The sequence below is a fragment of the Tachyglossus aculeatus genome, chromosome 3 (assembly GCF_015852505.1).
Source record: "Tachyglossus aculeatus isolate mTacAcu1 chromosome 3, mTacAcu1.pri, whole genome shotgun sequence".
NCBI classification, from domain to species: Eukaryota; Metazoa; Chordata; class Mammalia; order Monotremata; family Tachyglossidae; genus Tachyglossus; species Tachyglossus aculeatus.
In genome coordinates, this window is record NC_052068.1 from 61,027,987 (window position 1) to 61,048,668 (window position 20,682).

General features: G+C 44.1%; 1 protein-coding gene across 1 annotated transcript in view; it reads right to left on the bottom strand.

Annotated features, from left to right (window-relative positions):
* Window positions 1-13,812, bottom strand: part of PBLD (phenazine biosynthesis like protein domain containing) — a 40,927-nt gene extending 27,115 nt beyond the window's left edge. The window contains exon 1 of the mRNA XM_038744354.1: window positions 13,702-13,812. Coding sequence (XP_038600282.1) covers window positions 13,702-13,785 — 84 coding nt within the window. The 5' untranslated portion in view covers window positions 13,786-13,812. The remainder of the gene's footprint in view (window positions 1-13,701) is intronic.
* Between the last annotated feature and the right edge of the window lie 6,870 nt (window positions 13,813-20,682).

Genomic DNA, 20,682 nt, shown 5'->3' on the forward strand with positions numbered 1-20,682 from the left:
GTATTTATTGGGCGCATACAGTGTGCAAAGCACTGTACTAAGTGCTTGGGAGTGCAATACATCACTAAACAGACACATTCCCTGCCCATAACTAGCTTACAGTCTAAAGGAAAGGAGACAGACATCAATGCAAATAAATAAATTACAGATATGCACATTAGTGCTGTGGGGCTGGGAGGAGGGAAAATAAAGGGAGCAAGTCAGGGTGACACAGAAGGGAATGGGAGAAGAGGAAAGGGGGGCTTAGTCTGGGAAGGCCTCTTGGAGGAGATGGGCCTTCAATAAGGCTTAGTCAGGGAAGGCCTCTTGAAGGAGATATGATTTTAACTGGGCCCTACTAAGTGGTGCTATCCTGAACAATGAGAAATGGGTTGTAACTGAGGTCTGCAAGCAAGCAGGAAGATCAATCAATCAATCAACCGTATTTATTGAGCACTTACTGTGTGCAGAGCACTGTACTAAGCGCTTGGGAAGTATAAGTTGGCCACATATAGAGACGGTCCCTACCCAACAGCGGGCTCACAGTCTAGAAGGGGGAGACAGAGAACAAAATCAAACATATTAACAAAATAAAATAAATAGAAATGGAGAGAGAGAAACAGAGAGGGGGCAGAGAAACAGAGAGACAGAGAAAGAGAGGAAGAAATAGAGAAATGGAGAGAGAGAGTGAGAGAAAGAGAGGGGGCAGAGAAACAGACAGGCAGAGAGAGGAAGAAATAGAGAAATGGAGAGAGAGAGAGAGGGCAGAGAAGCAGACAGAGAGACAAACAGGCAGAGACAGAAAGAGAAACAGAGACAAACAGGGAAACAGAGACAGAGAAACAGAGAGAGAGAGAGAGACAGAGAGAGAGAGTTAATACAAGTTAATCAGGTTGGACACAGTCCCATAATCCCCATTTTACAGATGAGGTAACCGGGTCACGGAGAAGTTAAGGGACTTGCCCAAGGTCACATAACAGAGACAGGATCTGTTCAGGCTCAGATCCTTATGATTTCCAGGCCCATGCTCTTTCCAGTAATTCAATCAATCGTATTTAGATATAGAAGATATAGAAGAAGCCATCATAAGGACTTAAACTCTGTAGGCAGGGCTGGTCACACAAAGAGAAGCAGTGTGGCCTAGTGGATAGGGCGTGGGCCTGGGAATCAGAAGGGCCTGGGTTCTAATCCTTTGCTTGTCCGCTGTGTGACCTTGTGCAAGTCACTTCAATTCTCTGGGCCTCAGTTACCTCACCTGTAAAACGAGGATTAAGATTGTGAGCCCCACCTGATTAGCCAGTACCCACCGCAGTGCTTAGTACAGGGCCTTGAATATAGTAAGTGCTTAACAAATACCATTATTATTATTATAGTATTCCTGGAAAATAGTAAGTGCTTAAGAAATACCTTTATTATTATTATTATAGTATTCCCATGATGTAAGAAACTGTTTCAGAGGAGGGGGAACTCTAAAACCCCCAAATTGGAAATGATGAGTTCCATCTTGTTTCTTGCCCCCGGGCCCATTTCAATCAGGGCCACCATTATCCTACTTCCAAAGGGAAGAGAGGAGGTCACTTTCCATGACAGGTTAGTTGTTCTAGCATGCACTTTCCCTAGCATCCAGTCACACTGACAGGAGTTGATCCTAACTCCAGTGTTCTCTTAATAATAATGATGGTATTTGTTAAGCGCTTACTATGTGCAAAGCACTGTTCTCTTAATAATAATGATGATGATGGCATTTATTAAGCGCTTACTATGTGCAAAGCACTGTTCTAAGCGCTGGGGAGGTTACAAGGTGGTCAGGTTGTCCCACGTGAGGCTCACAGTCTTAATCCCCATTTTACAGATGAGGTAACTGAGGCCCAGAGAAGTGAAGTGACTTGCCCAAAGTCACCCAGCTGACAAGTGGCGGAGCCGGGATTTGAACCCATGACCTCTGACTCCAAAGCCCGGGCTCTTTTCCACTGAGCCACGCTGCTTCTCTTCTTTCTAAACCCATGACGCCTCCTGCTCATCCTGGTTCCAAGACTGTAAGCTTGCTGTGGACGTGGAATGCGTCTGTTGTATTGTTACAGTGTACTCTCCTAAGCACTTAGGACAGTGCTCTGCCCACCAGTAAGCATTCAATAAGTGCCACTGAATGAATGTAGGGAAAGTAACTGTCCCTTTAAAATAATAATAATAATAGATTGTAATAATAATAATAATGATGGTATTTGTTAAGCACTTACTATGTGCGAAGCACTGTTCTAAGCGCTGGGGGGGATACAAGGCAATCAGGTTGTTTCAGATGAAGAAACTGAGGCCCAGAGAAGTGACTTGCCCCAAGTCCCACAGCTGACAAGCGGCGGAGCTGGGATTAGAACCCGCGACCTCTGACTCCCAAGCCCAGGGCCACGGAGCCACTCTGCTTCTCCAGATTGTAGTATTTGTTAGGCACTTACTATGTGCCAGGCACTGTACTAAGCACTGGGGCGGATCAAGCAAATCCAGTTGGACACAGTCCCTGTGCTATGTGGGGCTCACAGCCTCAATCCCCATTTCACAGATGCAGTAACTGAGGCACAGAGAAGTGAAGTGATTTTCCCAAGGTCACCCAGCAGACAAGCGGCAAAGCCGGGATTAGAGCCTATCATTCATTCAATCGTATTTATTGAGCGTTTACTGTGTGTAGAGCACTGTACTAAGCGCTATCCACTATGCCATGCTGCTTCTCTAACATTCAATATGGTTACAAATATTACGGGCCTCTGAACACTTCTCTTTCATGAAGCAGCGTGGCTCAGTGGAAAGAGCACGGGCTTTGGAGTCAGAGGTCATGGGTTCAAATCCCGCCTCTGCCAATTGTCAGCTGTGTGACTTTGGGCATGTCACTTAACTTCTCTGTGCCTCAGTTCCCTCATCTGTAAAATGGGGATTAAGACTGTGAGCCCCATGTGGGACAACCTGATCACCTCGTGTCCTCCCCAGCGCTTAGAACAGTGCTTTGCACATAGTAAGCGCTTAACAAATGCCATCATTATTATTATTATTATTATTCAAATCCCAGCTCCGCCAACTGTCAGCTGTGTGACTTTGGGCAAGTCACTTCACTTCTCTGTGCCTCAGTTACCTCATCTGTAGAATGGAGATGAAGACTGTGAGCCCCCCGGGGGACAACCTGATCACCTTGTACCTCCCCGGCGCTTAGAACAGTGCTTTGCACATAGTAAGTGCTTAACAAATACCATCATTATTATTATTATTATTTTCACCCACTAAAAACTTTGACTCAACAGATATGAATCAATGACTTGCGCTGCCTGGTAACTGTGGTAACTGGTCACTGCCCTTTACATCTAAGAATATTTAACACTTCAGTTAATACTTAACACAGACAACAAAGTGTAATTGTTTTATACAAGGATTTCCACAGCAACAGCCTCAAACTAATGACCTTCGTTTCTAATTGATTTATACGTAATGAATTCAATCCTTGTGCAATTCCAAAGAAAGTTTATCTGTTATCTACCCCAGGGCTTAGTACAGTATTGGCACATACCAAGCGCTTAACAAATACCCCAAAATAAAAAAGTTTGAGGCCACTGTGTAACATATATTGCATACCAACCCGCTTCCCTTACCCACATCACCTGAATATATGTATATATGTTTGTACATATTTATTACTCTATTTTACTTGTACCTATCTATTCTATTTATTTTATTTTGTTAGTATGTTTGGTTTTGTTCTCTGTCTCCACCTTCTAGACTGTGAGCCCACTGTTGGGTAGGGACTGTCTCTATATGTTGCCAGCTTGTACATCCCAAGAGCTTAGTACAGTGCTCTGCACACAGTAAGCGCTCAATAAATACGATTGATTGATTGATTGATTGATACTGCAAAGAATTTCCAAAATTCTACACTACTTCTCTGCAGGGTCAGTACACAGAGTTTAGTATAATAATAAAAATAATTATGGTACTTGTTAAGCACTTACTATGTGCCAAACACTGTTCTGAGCACTAGGAGAGAGATACAAATTAAGCAGGTTGGACAGTCCCTTTCCCACATGGAGCTCACACTCCCCCTCTAGACTGTGAGCTCGTTGTGTGCAGGGAATGTGTCTGGTTCTTGTGGTAGTGTACTCTCCCAAGCGCTTAGTACAGTGCTTGGCACAAAGAAAACAAATATCTAAAATCTGCGCTGAGACACCTTATTGGGTCCGAGGCCAAAGCACCTAAGACTTGAACTGCACACAGTAAGCGTTCAATAAATGTGATTGAATGAATGAATGAATGAGCCTACATTTTACAGATGAGAGAACTGAGGCATAGAGAAGTGAAGTGACTTGTCCAAGGTCACCCAGCAGACAATTGGCAAAGCAGGAGTAGAACCTAGGTCCTCTGACTTCCATGCCTGTGTTCTTTCCAGTAGACCACACTGCTCTTAGAGCTCACCTCCTCCAGGAGGCCTTCCCAGACTAAGCCCCCCCTTCCTTTCCCCCTATTGCCCCTCCCCCCCGCCTTACCTCCTTCCCCTCCCCACAGCACCTGTATATATGTTTGTACATATTTATTACTCCATTTATTTATTTTACTTGTACATATATATGTTGCCAACTTGTACTTCCCAAGCGCTTAGTACAGTGCTCTGCACACAGTAAGCGCTCAATAAATATGATTGAATGACTGAATGAACCAGGATGGCAAGCTGCGGGGTCCGGACTCCTTGAAACTTCTGTGATGTGGGACTATCTTCAGGAAACTTGGGGAAGCCAGTCGGATTGAGTCCGAAAAGTTTTTCTTCCACTGTAATTTGGTGCCATGACTCGGTTGACAACGCCTGACAACGGTCCGGAGCAGTCCATCATCATAATCAATCGTATTTATTGAGCGCTTACTGTGTGCAGAGCACTGTACTAAGCGCTTGGGAAGTACAAGTCGGCAACACATAGAGACAGTCCCTACCCAACAGTGGGCTCACAGTCTAAAAGGGGGAGACAGAGAACAAAACCAAACATACTAACAAAATAAAATAAATAGAATAGATATGTACAAGTAAAATAAATAAATAAATAGAGTAACAAATATGTACAAACATATATACATATAAACAGGTGCTGTGGGGAAGGGAAGGAGGTAAGATGGGGGGGATGGAGAGGGGGGCGAGGGGGGAGAGGAAGGAAGGGGCTCAGTCTGGGAAGGCCTCCTTCCAGTCCATCTCTCGGTGACCCTCAAGCGCAACCGCAGAACCTCAGCAGGTCCCAAAATCCAGAGCCACGGGAAAGCGTGGATCCTATCCAGCCTCCAAAGCCCAGCCCACACACTCGACTCTTCTGGTGTTAACCTTCTCACCATGCCTCAGTTTTGCCTGTCCCACCCTCGACCCCTTGCCCACGTCCTACCTCTATCCAGGAATGCTCTCCCTCCTCAAATCCACCAAAAGATCACTCTTCCCCCCTTCAAAGCCCTACTGAAGGCTCACCTCCTCCAAGAGGCCTTCCCAGACTAAGCCCCCTTCCCGTCCACATCACCTCAACTCACTCCCTTTGCTCTTCCCCGCTCCCTACCACACAGCACTTATGCATTTATGTATAGATGTATAATTCCATTTATTTATAGTGATGCCTGTATGCTTGTTTTGATGTGTACGTATCTATAATTTTATTTATTTATATTGATGCCTGTTTACTTGTTTTATGTCTGTCTAGACTGTAAGCCCTGTGTGGGCAGGGATTGTCTCTCTTAATTGCTGAATTGTAGTTTCCAAGCGCTTATACAGTGCTCTGCAGACAGTAAGTACTTCCCAAGCGCTTAGTACAGTGCTCTGCACACAGTAAGCGCTCAATAAATACGATTGAATGAATGAATCAATTTTACTTGTACATATTTACTATTCTATTTATTTTAATTATGTTAATATGTTTTGTTTTGTTGTCTGTCTCCCCCTTCTAGACTGTGAGCCCACTGTTGGGTAGGGACCGTCTCTATATGTTGCCAACTTGTACTTCCCAAGCGCTTAGTACAGTGCTCTGCACACAGTAAGTGCTCAATAAATACGATTGAATGAATGAATAAATGCAATTGAAGGAAATACAATTGAATGAATGAAAATGAATGAACCCTTAACCCCCATTTTATAGAGAGGTAACTGAGGCCCAGAGAAATGACATGCCTTGCCTGAGGTTACGCAGCAGACGTGTAGCAGAGCTGAGATTAGAACCCAGAACCTTCTGACCCCCAGGCCTTTGCTCTATCCACTAAACCATGCTGCTTCTCTGCACACAGTAAATGCTCAATAAATTCAATCATTCAAGTATATTTATTGAGCGCTTACGGTGTGCAGAGCACTGTACTAAGCACTTGGGAAATACAAATCGGCAACATATAGAGATGATCCCTACCCAACAACGGGCTCACAGTCTAGAAATAACACTGATTAATTGATCAGTAATACAAAGATACATCCTTCCAACCAGGAGCTGTATTAATCCTGCTCCTGCCTGGATTCATTCATTCATTCAATTGTATTTATTGAGCGCTTACTGTGTGCAGAGCACTGTACTAAGCGCTTATCATAATTCACTCTTCTCAACGTTTATTGGTCATAACCAAATGGGGCAAACCAAATCCTCAGTCTTCACAATTCCCAAACTGACGTGTTTAGAGAAGCAGCGCGGCTCAGTGGAAACAGCACAGGTTTTGAAGTCAGAGGTCATGGGTTCTAATCCCGGCTCCTCCACTTGTCAGCTGTGTGATTTTGGGCAAGTCACTTCACATCTCTGTGCCTCAGTTACCTCATCTGGAAAATGGGGATTAAAGACCGTGAGCCTCACGTGGGACAACCTGATTACTTTGTATCTCCCCCAGCATGTAGAATAGTGCTTGGCACATGGTAAGCACTTAACAAATGCCAAAATCATTATTATTATTATGTTTCCTCATGATGGAAGCAGAGGAAGCTTAATAATAATGACATTTATTAAATGCTTACTATGTGCAAAGCACTGTTCTGAGCACTGGGAAGGTTACAAGGTGATCAGGTTGTCCCACAGGGGGCTCACAGTCTTAATCCCCATTGTAAATCAATCAATCAATCGTATTCATTGAGCGCTTACTGTGTGCAGAGCACTGTACTAAGTGCTTGGAAAGTACAAATTGGCAACATATAGAGACAGTCCCTACCTCACAGAGGGCTCACAGTCTAGAAGGGCTCACAGTCTAGAAGATGAAGAAACTGAGGCACAGAGAAGTGGAAGTGACTTGCCCAAGGTCACACAGCTGACAAATGGCAGAGCCGGTATTTGAACCCATGACCTCGGACTCCAAAGCCCGTGCTCTTTCCACTGAGCCACGCCGCTTCTCTGCATATGCAATCCCTCAAAAGAGGGATTTGCTAATTGTCCTTTGTGTCAATATTTTAGGGGGTTTGGCTGAAACTCTGGGAAAACATGGACTTTGGATCCTGTGACTGCATGTTCACACAGGCTTCCTGATTGGCTCAGAAGTCCACCAGAAGGACAGTTGCTGCCTAAGATCAATCAAGTCAATCCATCAGTGGTACTTAGTGCAGAGCACCGTAGAAAGTGCTCAGGAGAGCAGTTTCAGGGGCTCAGTCAGCTCCCAGACTGAGCCCCTTCCTTCTTCTCCCCCTCGTCCCCCTCTCCATTCCCCCATCTTACCTCCTTCCCTTCCCCACAGCACCTGTATATATGTATATATGTTGGTACAGATTTATTACTCTATTTATTTATTTATTTATTTTACTTGTACATATCTATTCTATTTATTTTATTTTGTTAGTATGTTTGTTTGTTTTTCTCTGTCTCCCCCTTTTAGACTGTGAGCCCAATGTTGGATAGGGACTGTCTCTATATGTTGCCAATTTGTACTTCCAAGCGCTTAGTACAGTGCTCTGCACATAGTAAGCGCTCAATAAATATGATTGATTGATTGATTTAACAGAGTTATAGAGTGAGAAACAGCGTGCCTAGCAGCTACAGCGCAGGCCTGAGAGTCAGAAGGACCTGAGTTCTAATCCTGATTCTGCCATTTGTCCGCCATGTGACCCTGGGCACTTTTCTTCTCCATGCCTCAGTTACCTTATCTGTAAAATGGAGATTAAGACTGTGAGCCCCATGCCGCTCACCTCCTCACTGGGCCTCATTTTTGCCTGTCCCGCTGTAGGCCCCCGGCCCACGTCCTTCCCCTGGCCTGGAATGCCCTTCAAAGCCCTACTGAGAGCTCACCTCCTCCAGGAGGCCTTCCCAGACTGAGTCCCCTCCTTCCTCTCCCCCTCCTCATCCCCCCAGCCTTACCCCATTCCCCTCCCCACAACACCTGCATATATGTATATATGTTTGTACGTATTTATTACTCTATTTTATTTGTACATATTTATTCTATTTATTTTATTTCGTTAATATGTTTTGTTTTGTTCTCTGTCTCCCCCTTCTAGACTGTGAGCCCGCTGTTGGGTAGGGACCGTCTCTATATGTTGCCAACTTGTACTTCCCAAGCGCTTAGTCCAGTGCTGTGCACACAGTAAGCGCTCAATAAATACGATTGAATGAATGAATCAATGAATGAATGAATGCCTTCCCTCCACGCATCTGCCAAACTGGCTCTCTTCCCCTCTTCAAAGCCCTACTGAGACCTCACCTCCTCCAGGCGGCCTTCCCACACTGAGACCCCCCTTTTCTTCTCCTCCCCCCATCACCCCTACTCCCTCCCTGTGCTCTACCCCCTTCCCCTCCCACAGCACTTGTGTATATTTGTACATATTTATTACTCTATTTTATTAATGATGTGTATATAACTATAATTCTATTTATCTATTTTGATGGTATTGATGCCTGTCCACTTGTTTCGTTTTGTTGTCTGTCTCCCTATTCTAGACTGTGAGCCCGTTGTTGGGTAGGGATTGTCTCCATCTGTTGCCGAATTGCACTTTTCCAGAGCTTAGTACAGTGCTCTGCACACAGTAAGCGCTCAATAAATACGACAATGAATGAATGAAAAACGTGATTAGCCTGTAGATACCCCAACACTTCATACAGTCCTGGCATACAGAAAGCACTTAACCACTACACTTTTCCTGCTGATTCACTCAATCATATTTATTGAGCACTTACCGTATGCAAAGTACTGTACTGAGCACTTGGGAGAGTCTTTTAGACTGTGAGCCCACTGTAGGGTAGGGACTGTCTCTATATGTTGCCAATTTGTACTTCCCAAGCGCTTAGTACAGTGCTCTGATAGTAAGCGCTCAATAAATACGATTGATGATGATACAATACAATTACAAACAGACATCTTCCCTGCCCACAAGGAGCTTACAACCTAGAGGGGTTGCTTCTCTCCCTCTCCTGCTAACCTGCCGGGCCTCTAAAGACCCACACGGGGAGGAGGCCCAGTTAAAAGGAGAAATCCTAACTGCTGTACTATTCCCTCTCTCTAGACTGTAAGCTCGTTGTGGGCAGGGAATGTGTCTGTGACCTCTTGTTATATTCATTCATTCAATCGTATTTATTGAGCGCTTACGGTGTGCAGAGTACTGTACTAAGTGCTTGGGAAGTACAAGTTGGCAACATATAGAGACGGTCCCTACCCAACAACGGGCTCACAGTCTAGAAGGGGGAGACAGACAACAACAAATAGACAAACAAATAGAACAAATAGAATTAAAGCTAGATGCACATAATTAACAAAATAAATAGAATATTTTGTAATAATAATAATAACTGTGGTATTTGTTAAGCGCTGTGTGGCAGGCGCTGTACTAAGCGCTGGGGTGGATACGCGCAAACTAGGTTCAAACCAGACCCTGTCCCCCATGGGGCTCACAGTCTCAATCCTCATTTTACAGATGAGGTAACAAGCACAGAAGTGAAGTGACTTCCCCAAGGTCACACAGCAGACAGGCGGCAGAGGTAGGATTAGAATGCATTTCCTTCTGACTCCCGGCCTTGGCTCTATCCACTATGCCATGCTGCTTCTTACTCACCCAAGCATTTAGTACAGTGCTCTGCATGCAGTTAGTGCTCATATTAGATTGATTATTTACTAATGACAGCCATGCTGAGGGCACTGTTCCCAGGTGAGTTCCAGGGTTAAACCCATCTCTACTAGAGAAGCAGCGTGGCTCAGTGGAAAGAGAACGGGCTTTGGAGTCAGAGGCCATGGGTTCAAATCCTGGCTCCACCACTTATCAGCTGTGTGACTTTGGGCAAGTCACTTCTCTGGGCCTCAGTTACCTCATCTGTAAAATGGGGATGAAGACTGTGAGCCCCACATGGGACAATCTGATCATCTTGTATCCCCCCCAGCACTTAGAACAGTGCTTTGCACACAGTAAGCACTTAATAAATGCCATCATTATTATTATTATTACTGGGGACTCTTTTGGACCCCTAGAATTAGATTTTCTCATTTTTTTTTAATGGTATTTGTTAAGTGCTTAATATGTGCCAGGCACTGTAGTAGATAAAAGCTGATCAGGTTGGACACAATCCTTGTCCTACATGGGGCACGCAGTTTTAATCACCATTTTTCAGATGAGGGAACAAGCACAGAGAAGTGAAGTGGCTTACCCAAGGTCACATAGCAGATGGATGGTGGAGTCAGGATTAGAACCCAAGTCCTAGTGACTCTCAAGCCATGCTCTCTCCATTAGGTCACGCTGCTTCTCAATGCAGATTTGGGTCTGAAGCATGTTCGATCATTCTCTTCAAAATTAACTTGCCCAAAGCAGAAAAAGCTACTAAATTTAAGTAAAACAGAAAGTAAATCTCCTCCATATTGCTATAATAATAATAATCATGATTTTTACACACTTATTCTGCACTAAACACTGTATTAAATGCTGAGATAGACATAAGAGAATCAGCGCAGACACAGTCCCTGTCCCACATGTGGCTCACAGGTTAACTAGGAAGGTGACCAGGTATTAAAACCCCATTTTACAGAAACTGAGGCACAAAAATGTTAAGTGATTTGTCCAAGGTCGCACAGTATGCAAGCGGCAGAGGCAGGATTAGAATTTAATGGATCAATATGGTATTTGAGCACCTATTGTCTACAGAGTAATGTACTGAAAGTACAATGGAAGTAGTAGACATGATCCCTGCCCTCAAAGAGTTTACAATCTAAGAGCAGAGAGAAGCACCAATATAAATTGGACGAAGTAAAAGGGGAGCTACAAGTGAGACTGTGACCCCACTGTTGGGTAGGGACCGTCTCTATATGTTGCCAACTTGTACTTCCCAAGCGCTTAGTACAGTGCTCTGCACACAGTAAGCGCTCAATAAATACGATAGATATGATATACAAGTGTTAAAGAAAGGAGCTAGGTAAGATAGGAACAAAGCAGTGTGGCTTGGTGGAAAGAGCCCAGGCTTGGGAGTCAGAGGTCGTGGGTTTTAATTCATTCCTTCATTCAATCGTATTTATTGAGCGCTTACTTTGTGCAGAGCACTAATAATAACAATAATAATAATAATGATGGTATTTGTTAAGCGCTTACTATGTGCAAAGCACTGTTCTAAGCGCTGGGGAGGTTACAAGGTGATCAGGTTGTCACAATTTTAATCCCCATTTTACAGATGAGGTAACTGTTGCCCAGAGAAGTGAAGTGACTTGCCCAAAGTCACACAGCTGACAGTTGGCGGAGTCGGAATTTGAACCCATGACCTTTAACTCCAAAGCCCAGGCTCTTTCCCGTGAGCCACACTGCTTCTCTAATCCCACCTCTGCCACTTGTCAGCTGTGTGACTTTGGGCAAGTCACTTAACTTCTCTGTGCCTCAGTTCCCTCATCTGTAAAGTGGGGATTAAGACCTTGAGCCCCATGTGGGACTACCTGATTACCCTGTATCTACCCCAGGGTTTAGAACAGTGCTTGGCACATAGTAAGCGCTTAACAAATACCATCATTATTACTATTCTTATTACAAAGGTGCTATACGAGGTTGTGAGTAAGAGCTTGGGTGGCTTGGAAATGATGAGGAGACAATATGGGAGCAAGGGAGATTAGAAATGAACTGGAGAAGGCCTCCTGGTGAAAATGTGACTTCAGTGGAGAATTGAAAATGGGAAGAGCTGTGGGTTTTTCTAATTTTCAAGGAGTGGGTGAGCAAGAAAAAAGCCCATGGTCAGAGATGAGAACGAGGCATAGTGAGTTGGCTAGCACTGAGTGCAAGCTGTGGTGTAGTGGGAGTGGATAAGTACAGTGCTAAGCGCAGTGCTCTGCACACAATAAGCGCTCAATAAATATGATTGAATCAATCAATCATATTTATTGAGCGCTTACTGTGTGCAGAGCACTGGACTAAGCGCTTGGGGAGTACAAGCTGGCAACATATAGAGACAGTCCCTACCCAACAGTGGGCTCACAGTCTAGAAGGGGTAGACAGAGAACAAAACCAAACATACTAACAAAATAAAATAAATAGAATAGATAGGTACAAGTAAAATAAATAAATAAATAAGTAGGAGGGAGAAGTCTGTTTTGGTGCCTTAAAGCCAATGGTCAGGAGTTTCTGCAAATGTTGCAAACTGTGTGGAGCCTGCCTGCCTAGTGCTTAATAATAATAATAATGGCATTTGTTAAGTGCTTACTATGTGCAAAGCACTGTTCTAAGCGCTGGGGAGGCTACCAGGTGATAAGGTTGTCCCTCGGGGGGCTAACAGTTAATCCCCATTTTACAGATGAGGTAATTGAGGCAGAGAGAAGTTAAGTGACTTGCCCAAAGTCACACAGCTGACAATTGGCAGAGCCAGGATTCGAACCCATGGCCACTGACTCCAAAGCCCGTGCTCTTTCCACTGAGCCACGCTGCTTCTCATACAGGGCCTGGCACATAGCACTTAACAAATGTCATTACTAAATACCATTACTACCATCAGCTACGTTTTCTTTTGCTTCTGGCCAAAATCAGCCCTAATAAGTCCAAGGAAACGGAGGAGGTTGGAAAAAAAAACATAGAAATCGTGGCTCAGTGGAAAGAGCACAGGCTTTGGAGTCAGAGGTCATGGGTTCAAATCCCTGCTCTGCCAACTGTCAGACTTTGGGCAAGTCACTGCACTTCTCTGGGCCTCAGTTACCTCATCTGTAAAATGGGGATTAAAACTGTGAGCCCCCCATGGGACAACCTGACCACCTTGTAACCTCCCCAGCTCTTAGAACAGTGCTTTGCACATAGTAAGTGCTTAACAAATACCATCATTATTATTATTATTAAATAGGGACACAGTCTAACAAGCGTAATATCTATTGCCAAATTGTAATTCCCAAGCACTTTGGAGAAGCAGCGTGGCTCAGTGGAAAGAGCACGGGCTTTGGAGTCAGAGGTCATGGGTTCAAATCCTAACTCCACCACCTGTCAGCTGTGTGACTTTGGGCAAGTCACTTAACTTCTCTGCACCTCAGTTACCTCATCTGTAAAATGGGGATGAAGACTGTGAGACCCCCGCGGGACAACCTGATCACCTTGTAACCTCCCCAGGGCTTAGAACAGTGCTTTGCACATAATAAGCGCTTAACAAATACCATCATTATTATTATTAAATAGGGACACAGTCCAACAAGTGTAATATCTGTTGCCAAATTGTACTTTCCAAGCGCTTAGTACAGTGCTCTACACACAGTAAGCACTCAATAAATGCGATTGAATGGATGAATTTTTGAATGCTTTCTTCCTGCCGGAGACCTTTGGAAAGCAGAACAAAAACTTACATTTTCAAGAAGACAAACCGCTGCAGGATTCCCACGAAATGCTTCATTAGTAAATGCATCCACTGTAAAGACAGGAAGCTGCATTTTCTTGCTGAACTTTTGCTGACCCAGTTTCAGCGAGTTGCCTGAGGTGCTGTTTGTCTACAGGGTTGTGGTGCAAGTGGTAATTTTAAAGATTCTCTGTGTCAGCAGTTTAGTAAGGGAACCAATGACCCCTTGGACTCGAACACACCCACATTTAAAGGTACATTTTCTTTCCTAATAATAATGATAATAATGCTGGTACTTGTTAACCGCTTACTATGGGCAAAGCACTGTTCTAAGCGCTGAAAATAATGATGGCATTTGTTAAGTGCTTACTATGTGCAAAGCACTGTTCTAAGCGCTGAAAATAATGATGGCATTTGTTAAGTGCTTACTATGTGCGAAGCACTGTTCTATGCGCACTGGGGGGGATACAAGGTGATCAGGTTGTCCCACCAGAGGCTCTCAATCTTCATCCCCATTTTACAGATGAGGTCACTGAGGCCCCCTTTTAGACTGTGAGCCCACTGTTGGGTAGGGACTGTCTCTATATGTTGCCAGCTTGTACTTCCCAAGCGCTTAGTACAGTGCTCTGCACACAGTAAGCGCTCAATACGATTGATGATGATGATGATGATGATGAGGCCCAGAGAAGTGAATTGACTTGCCCAAAGTCGCACAGCTGACAATTGGCAGAGCCGGAATTTGAACCCGTGACCTCTGATTCCAAAGCCCATGCTCTTTCCACTGGGCCATGCTGCCTCTGAAACGTCACTTCTTGGAGAACTTTCCCCCAGTTGATATCCTTAAATTAGGGAGTCCAAATCAACACCATCTCAAGGAGAATCAAATAATCCCAACAGAAGAAGATCCAAGCTATATCATCATCATCATCATCATCAATCGTATTTATTGAGCGCTTACTGTGTGCAGAGCACTGTCACTGTTTATTGTTGTATTATACTTTCCCAAGCGTTTAGTACAGGGCTCTGCACACAGTAAGCGCTCAATAAATACGATTGAATGAATGTGGGGAAGCAGAGCTCTCTGGGGAAGCAGCATGGTCTAGTGGATAGAGCAAGGATTTGACTCAGAAGGAGCTGAGTTCCAATCCCACTCCAACACTTGTCTGCTGTGTGACCTTGAACAAGTCCCTTCACTTCTCTGTGCCTCAGTTATCTCATCTGTAAAATAGAGATTAAGACTGTAAACCCCGTGTGGGATATAGAGGAGCAGTGTGGCTCAGTGGAAAGAGCACGGGCTTTGGAGTCAGAGGTCATGGGTTCAAATCCTGGCTCCGCCAATTGTCAGCTGTGTGACTTTGGGCAAGTCACTTCACTTCTCTGGGCCTCAGTGACCTCGTCTGTAAAATGAGAATTAAGACTGTGAGCCCCCCATGGGACAACCTGATCACCTTGTAACCTCTCCAGTGCTTAGAACAGTGCTTTGCACATAGTAAGTGCTTAATAAATGCCATTATTATTATTATTATCTATCCCACCGCCGACCCTTTGCCCTCATCCTTCCTCTGGCCTGGGACTCCCTCCCACTCCATAAATAACAGATCATCACCTTCCCCACTCACTCAATCATTCACTCAATCCTATTTATTAAGCACTTACTGGGTGCAGAGCATTGTACTAAGCACTTGGGAAACTACAATACAGCAATAAAGAGTGACAATCCCTGCCCACCACGAGCTCACAGTCTAGAGGGGGCGAGGAGGCAGACATCAGTACAAATAAGTTCGATCTTGGGAGTCAGAAGGTTGTGGGTTCTAATCCTGGCTCTGCCACTTGTCTGCTGTGTCACCTTGGGCAAGCCACTTAACTTCTCTGGGTCTCAGTTATCTCACCTGTAAAATGGGGATAGAGACTGCGAGCCCCATGTGGGACAAGGAGGGAGGCGCAGCTCTACCTTGAATCTACCTCAGTGTTTAGAACAGTGCTTGGCACATAATAAGAATTTAACAAGTACCAGAATTATTATTAATTATTAATTAGTACCAGAGAAGCAGCATGGCTGGAGAAGCAGCGTGGCTCAGTGGAAAGAGCACGGGCTTGGAAGCCAGAGGTCATGGGTTCGAATCCCTGCTTCACCACTTGTCAGCTGTGTGACCTTGGGCAAGTCACTTAATTTCTCTGGGCCTCAGTTCCCTCCTCTGTAAAATGGGGATTAAGACTGTGAGCCCCATGTGGGACAGCCTGATTACTTTGAATCCCCCAAGCACTTAGAAAAGTGCTTTGTACATTGTAAGTGCTTAACAAATACCATTATTATTATTATTATTCTACAGACACCCCAATTTCAAATCCTTATTAAAATCACACCTCCTCCAAGAGGCCTTCTTTGTCTAAGTCTTCATTTCCCCAGCTCCCTCTCCCTTCTGCATTCCCTATGCCCTTGGATCTGTACCCTTTAAATACTTGATCTCAATCCTCTCTCAGCCCCACTTATGTACATATCCACAATTTATGCATTCAATTGTATTTACTGAGCACTTACTGTGTGCAGAGCACTGTACTAAGCACTTGGAAAGTACAATTAACAATAACAATAATGACATTTGTAAAGCGCTTACTATATGCAAAGTACTGCTCTAAGCAGAATTCAGCAACAAATACACTCCCTGCCCATAACAGAAATTGTTTTAAAGTCTGTTTCCCCCTCTGAACCCTTGTGGGCAGTGAACATGTATATCAACTCTATTGCATTGTACTCTCACAAGCACTTATATACTGAGATCTGCACCCAATAAGCACTCAATAAATACCATTGACTGATTAAATATCAAGAATAGTTCCCCAAAGCCTCTCCCTCACCTCCCCAACTCCCTCCCATCCCCAAATCAACTCTTTTATCCTCCTTGGTTTGCTGCCAAACCCCCTGTAGACCATAAGCTCGCTTCTAATAATAATAATAATGATGGCATTTATTGAGCGCTTACTATGTGAAAAGCACTGTTCTAAGCGCTGGGGAGGTTACAAGGTGATCAGGTTGTCCCACAAGGGGTTCACAGTCTTCATCCCCATTTTACAGATGAGGGAACTGAGACCCAGAGAAGTGAAGTGACTTGCCCAAAGTCACACAGCTGACGGAGCCGGGATTTGAACCCATGACCTCTGACTCCAAAGCCCGGGCTCTTTCCACTGAGCCACGCTGCTTCTAGACTGTGAGCCCACTGTTGGGTAAGGACTGTCTCTATATGTTGCCAACTTGTACTTCCCAAGCGCTTAGTACAGTGCTCTGCACACAGTAAGCACTCAATAAATATGATTGATTGATTGATTGATTGATTGTGGGCAGGGAATGTTGTATTGTGCTCTCCCAAGCACTTAATACAGTGCTCTGCACACAGTTAGTGCTCAATAAATAGGATTGAATGACTGAAAGAATGAATAGAAAGTCCTCAACTGCTTTCAAACCTACTTAATTCCTCAGCACTGCCAATCCCACCCCTTCTCACCTTGTAAAAACACTTGCAACCACTCTTCTTCCCTTCTTGGCCAAAACCTCCAATCACTCGCTCTTTGATGGTGCTTTCCCCTTCGCCATCATACATGCCCACGTCTCCATTATCCCCCCAAAATCTTCTCTGGACCCCACTAAATTATCCAGCTATTGCCCCATCTCCCGCTTCCAATTCCTTTCAAAAGAACCGGCCGCTTTCATCACCTCTCCTCCAATTGCCTTCTAAAACCCCTCCATTCTGGTTCATACCCGCTTGGTTAGTCTGAGATCATCCTTTCCAAGGTCACCAGTGTCCGTCTCCTTGCCAAATCTAACAGATTCTATCTACTCTATCCTAATCCTTGGCAACATTTCAGCTGCTTTCAACACTTGTGGAACTCTCCCTTATCTTGAAAACACTACATACTTTTAGTAATGGTTTTCTCCTGGCTGTCCTCCTACCCCTCTTGCTGATCCTTCTATCAAAATCAACGGTATTTACTGAGTATTTACTGCACTAAGCATCTAGGGTTTTATGATACCGGTGGTGGATGTGATCCCTGCCCTAGAAGAGTTTACAGTCTAAGAAAATAAAATAAATTACAGGTAATGGAAGCAACAGAGTGTAAGTAAATTTTATTTAAGTGTTGTGGGGAGCAGAGAGAGTATTTGGGTGTATTTGGGGTGGAGTATTTGGAGTGGGACTAGGGACAGGGCAGGGAGGGAAAATAGGGTGAGGAGATGAGACCTTAGTCCTGGAAGACTTTCTGGAGGAGATAGAAGTTTCTTTTGCCAGATCTTCCTCAGTCCCCCATGTCCTAGTTCACTTTGGCACTCACTCCCTTAGAGAGCCCCTCTAATCCCACAATTTCAATTACCACCTCTCTCCAAATGACTCCCAAATCTACTCTGCAAGGCTGTCCATCACCTCGCCCCCTTCTACCTCACCTCCCTTGTCTCCTTCTCCAGCCCAGCCCACACCCTCCTCTCCTCTGCCGCTAACCTCCTCACTGGGCCTCGTTCTTGCCTTTTCCGCCATCGACTCCCGGCCCACGTCCTCCCCCTGGCCTGGAATGCCCTCCCTCCCCAAATCCCTGGCCTGGAATGCCTCCCTCCCCAAATCTGCCAAGCTAGCTCTCTTCCTCCCTTCAAATCCCTACTGAGAGCTCACCTCCTCCAGGAGGCCTTCCCACACTGAGCCCCCTCCTTCCTCTCCCTCTCCCCATCCCCCCCACCCTACCTCCTTCCCCTCCCCACAGCACCTGTATATATGTATATATGTTTGTACACATTTATTACTCTATTTTACTTGTACATATTTATTCTATTTATTTTATTTTGTTAATATGTTTTGTTTTGTTGTCTGTCTCCCCCTTCTAGACTGTGAGCCCGCTGTTGGGTAGGGACCGTCTCTATATGTTGCCAACTTGTACTTCCCAAGCACTTAGTACAGTGCTGTGCACACAGTAAGCGCTCAATAAATACGATTGAATGAATGAATGAATTTATTTTTCCTGTCTAGAACCAGAAAAATAAATCAAAACAAAACCATTTTTCCAATCAGCCAGTGCTTTGGATTTGCCCTGCAGGTTGTCAAATTGTATTTTAAAAGGATTAAAAAATGATTATTCTCTTCTTAGCCATTACCCCCTTCCTTTATTGCTCATTCATTCATTCATTTAATCACATTTATTGAGCACTTACTGTGTGCAGAGCACTGTACTAAGCGCTTGGGAAGTGCAAGTTGGCAACATATAGAGACTCACAGGCTAGAAGAAAACTTGTGTTCTCACACTTTGTGAGCCCCCATACAGTAACTGTATTTAGTCCAATTAACTGTAGTCTAGCGCATTGCTAATAGCAGTACTTGACACATAGTAAGCACTTAACAAAGACCATAAAAAAAATCTAAATGATATTTAGGACAACAGTTCTTCTCCACCCCATCGCTAAATAACTTTTCCTGAGGATATGGTTCAAACTTATACAGGCCTAAAACATATTATAAAATGTCAATGTATTCATTGTAGAAATAGAAAAGTAACCTGCAAATGGAGGGGGTATCTGGTCCTGTTCTTAACTTTGGATTTTGTTCTTGCCTTTAGAAATCTCTTTGCTCCTTTGAATCAATTGATCAATCAATTGCAGAGCACTGTACTGATCGCTTGTGAAAGTATAATGCAATAGAGTTGATAGACACATTCCCTTCCCACAAGGAGCTCACAGTCTAGAGGAAGGCCCTCTTCCATGATCTGAAAGGCCCTCTTTATGTTTCTTATTAAGTATGTAATAGTGATAGTATTTAGTAAGCATCTTCTATTTGCCAAGCACTGTACTAAGCACTGGGGCAGACATAAGATATACAAGTCCCACATGGGGCTCACATTCTAAGTAGGAGAGAAAACAGGTATTGAATTCCCATTTTGTGGATGGGGGAACTGAGTCACAAAGAAATTAATCCAGTTAATCCAGAAATTAATCCATCCCACGACCACCTAGCAGGCAAGTGGCGCAAACTGGGATTAGAACCCAGGTCCTACCACTCTGCCTCTCTGGGTATGTCTATAATTTTGACTCTTTGTGACTATGTGTATCTGTGTGCATTGAAAAAATTAGGACCCTTCTGTCTGAAAGATGGTGGCCGAGAAGAGACATGATTGGGTTCACAAAATCCTGAAGCATAGGGACAGGCCAAATATTGAATTGCTTTTATTTTGAAATTATATATTATAAATTACTTCTTATTATTAATTTCTGCTTCCTCATCTAGACTGTAAGCTCATTATGGGCAGGGAAAATGCCAATTCTTTTGTGATCTCCCAAGCACTTAGTACAGTGCTCTGCACAGAGAAAGCACTCAATAAACACCACTGATTGATTGAATTGATTGATTGATTGAATTGATTGATTGATTGAATCAATTGGGATTGATCTCCCAAGCACTTAGTACAGTGCTCTGCACAGAGAAAGCACTCAATAAATACCACGGATTGATTGATTGATTGAATCAATTGGGATTGATCTCCCAAGCACTTAGTACAGTGCTCTGCACAGAGAAAGCACTCAATAAATACCACTGATTGATTGACTGATTGATTGAATCATTATTCACCAATAATAATAGTATTTATCAAGACTTACTATGTGACAAAACTGGGGTAGATGCAAGATAATCAGATCAGACAAAGTTCCTGTCCCACATCAGGAAGCAGTGTGGTCTAGTGGAAAGAGCAACAGCCTGGGAGTCTGAAGGTCTGGGTTCTAATTCCAGCTTTGCCACGGGTTGGCTGGGTGACCTTGGGCAAGTTACTTAACTTCTTTGTGCCTCAGTTCCCTCATCTGCAAAATGGGGAGTCAATGCCTGTTCTCCCTCTTAATTAGACCATATGGGACCTGATGATCTTGAATCAACCCCAGGGCATAATACAGTGCTTGGCACATAGTAAGCACTTAAATACCACAGTTATTATCAGGGAGAGGAAACGAGCATTTTAACCCCATTTTACA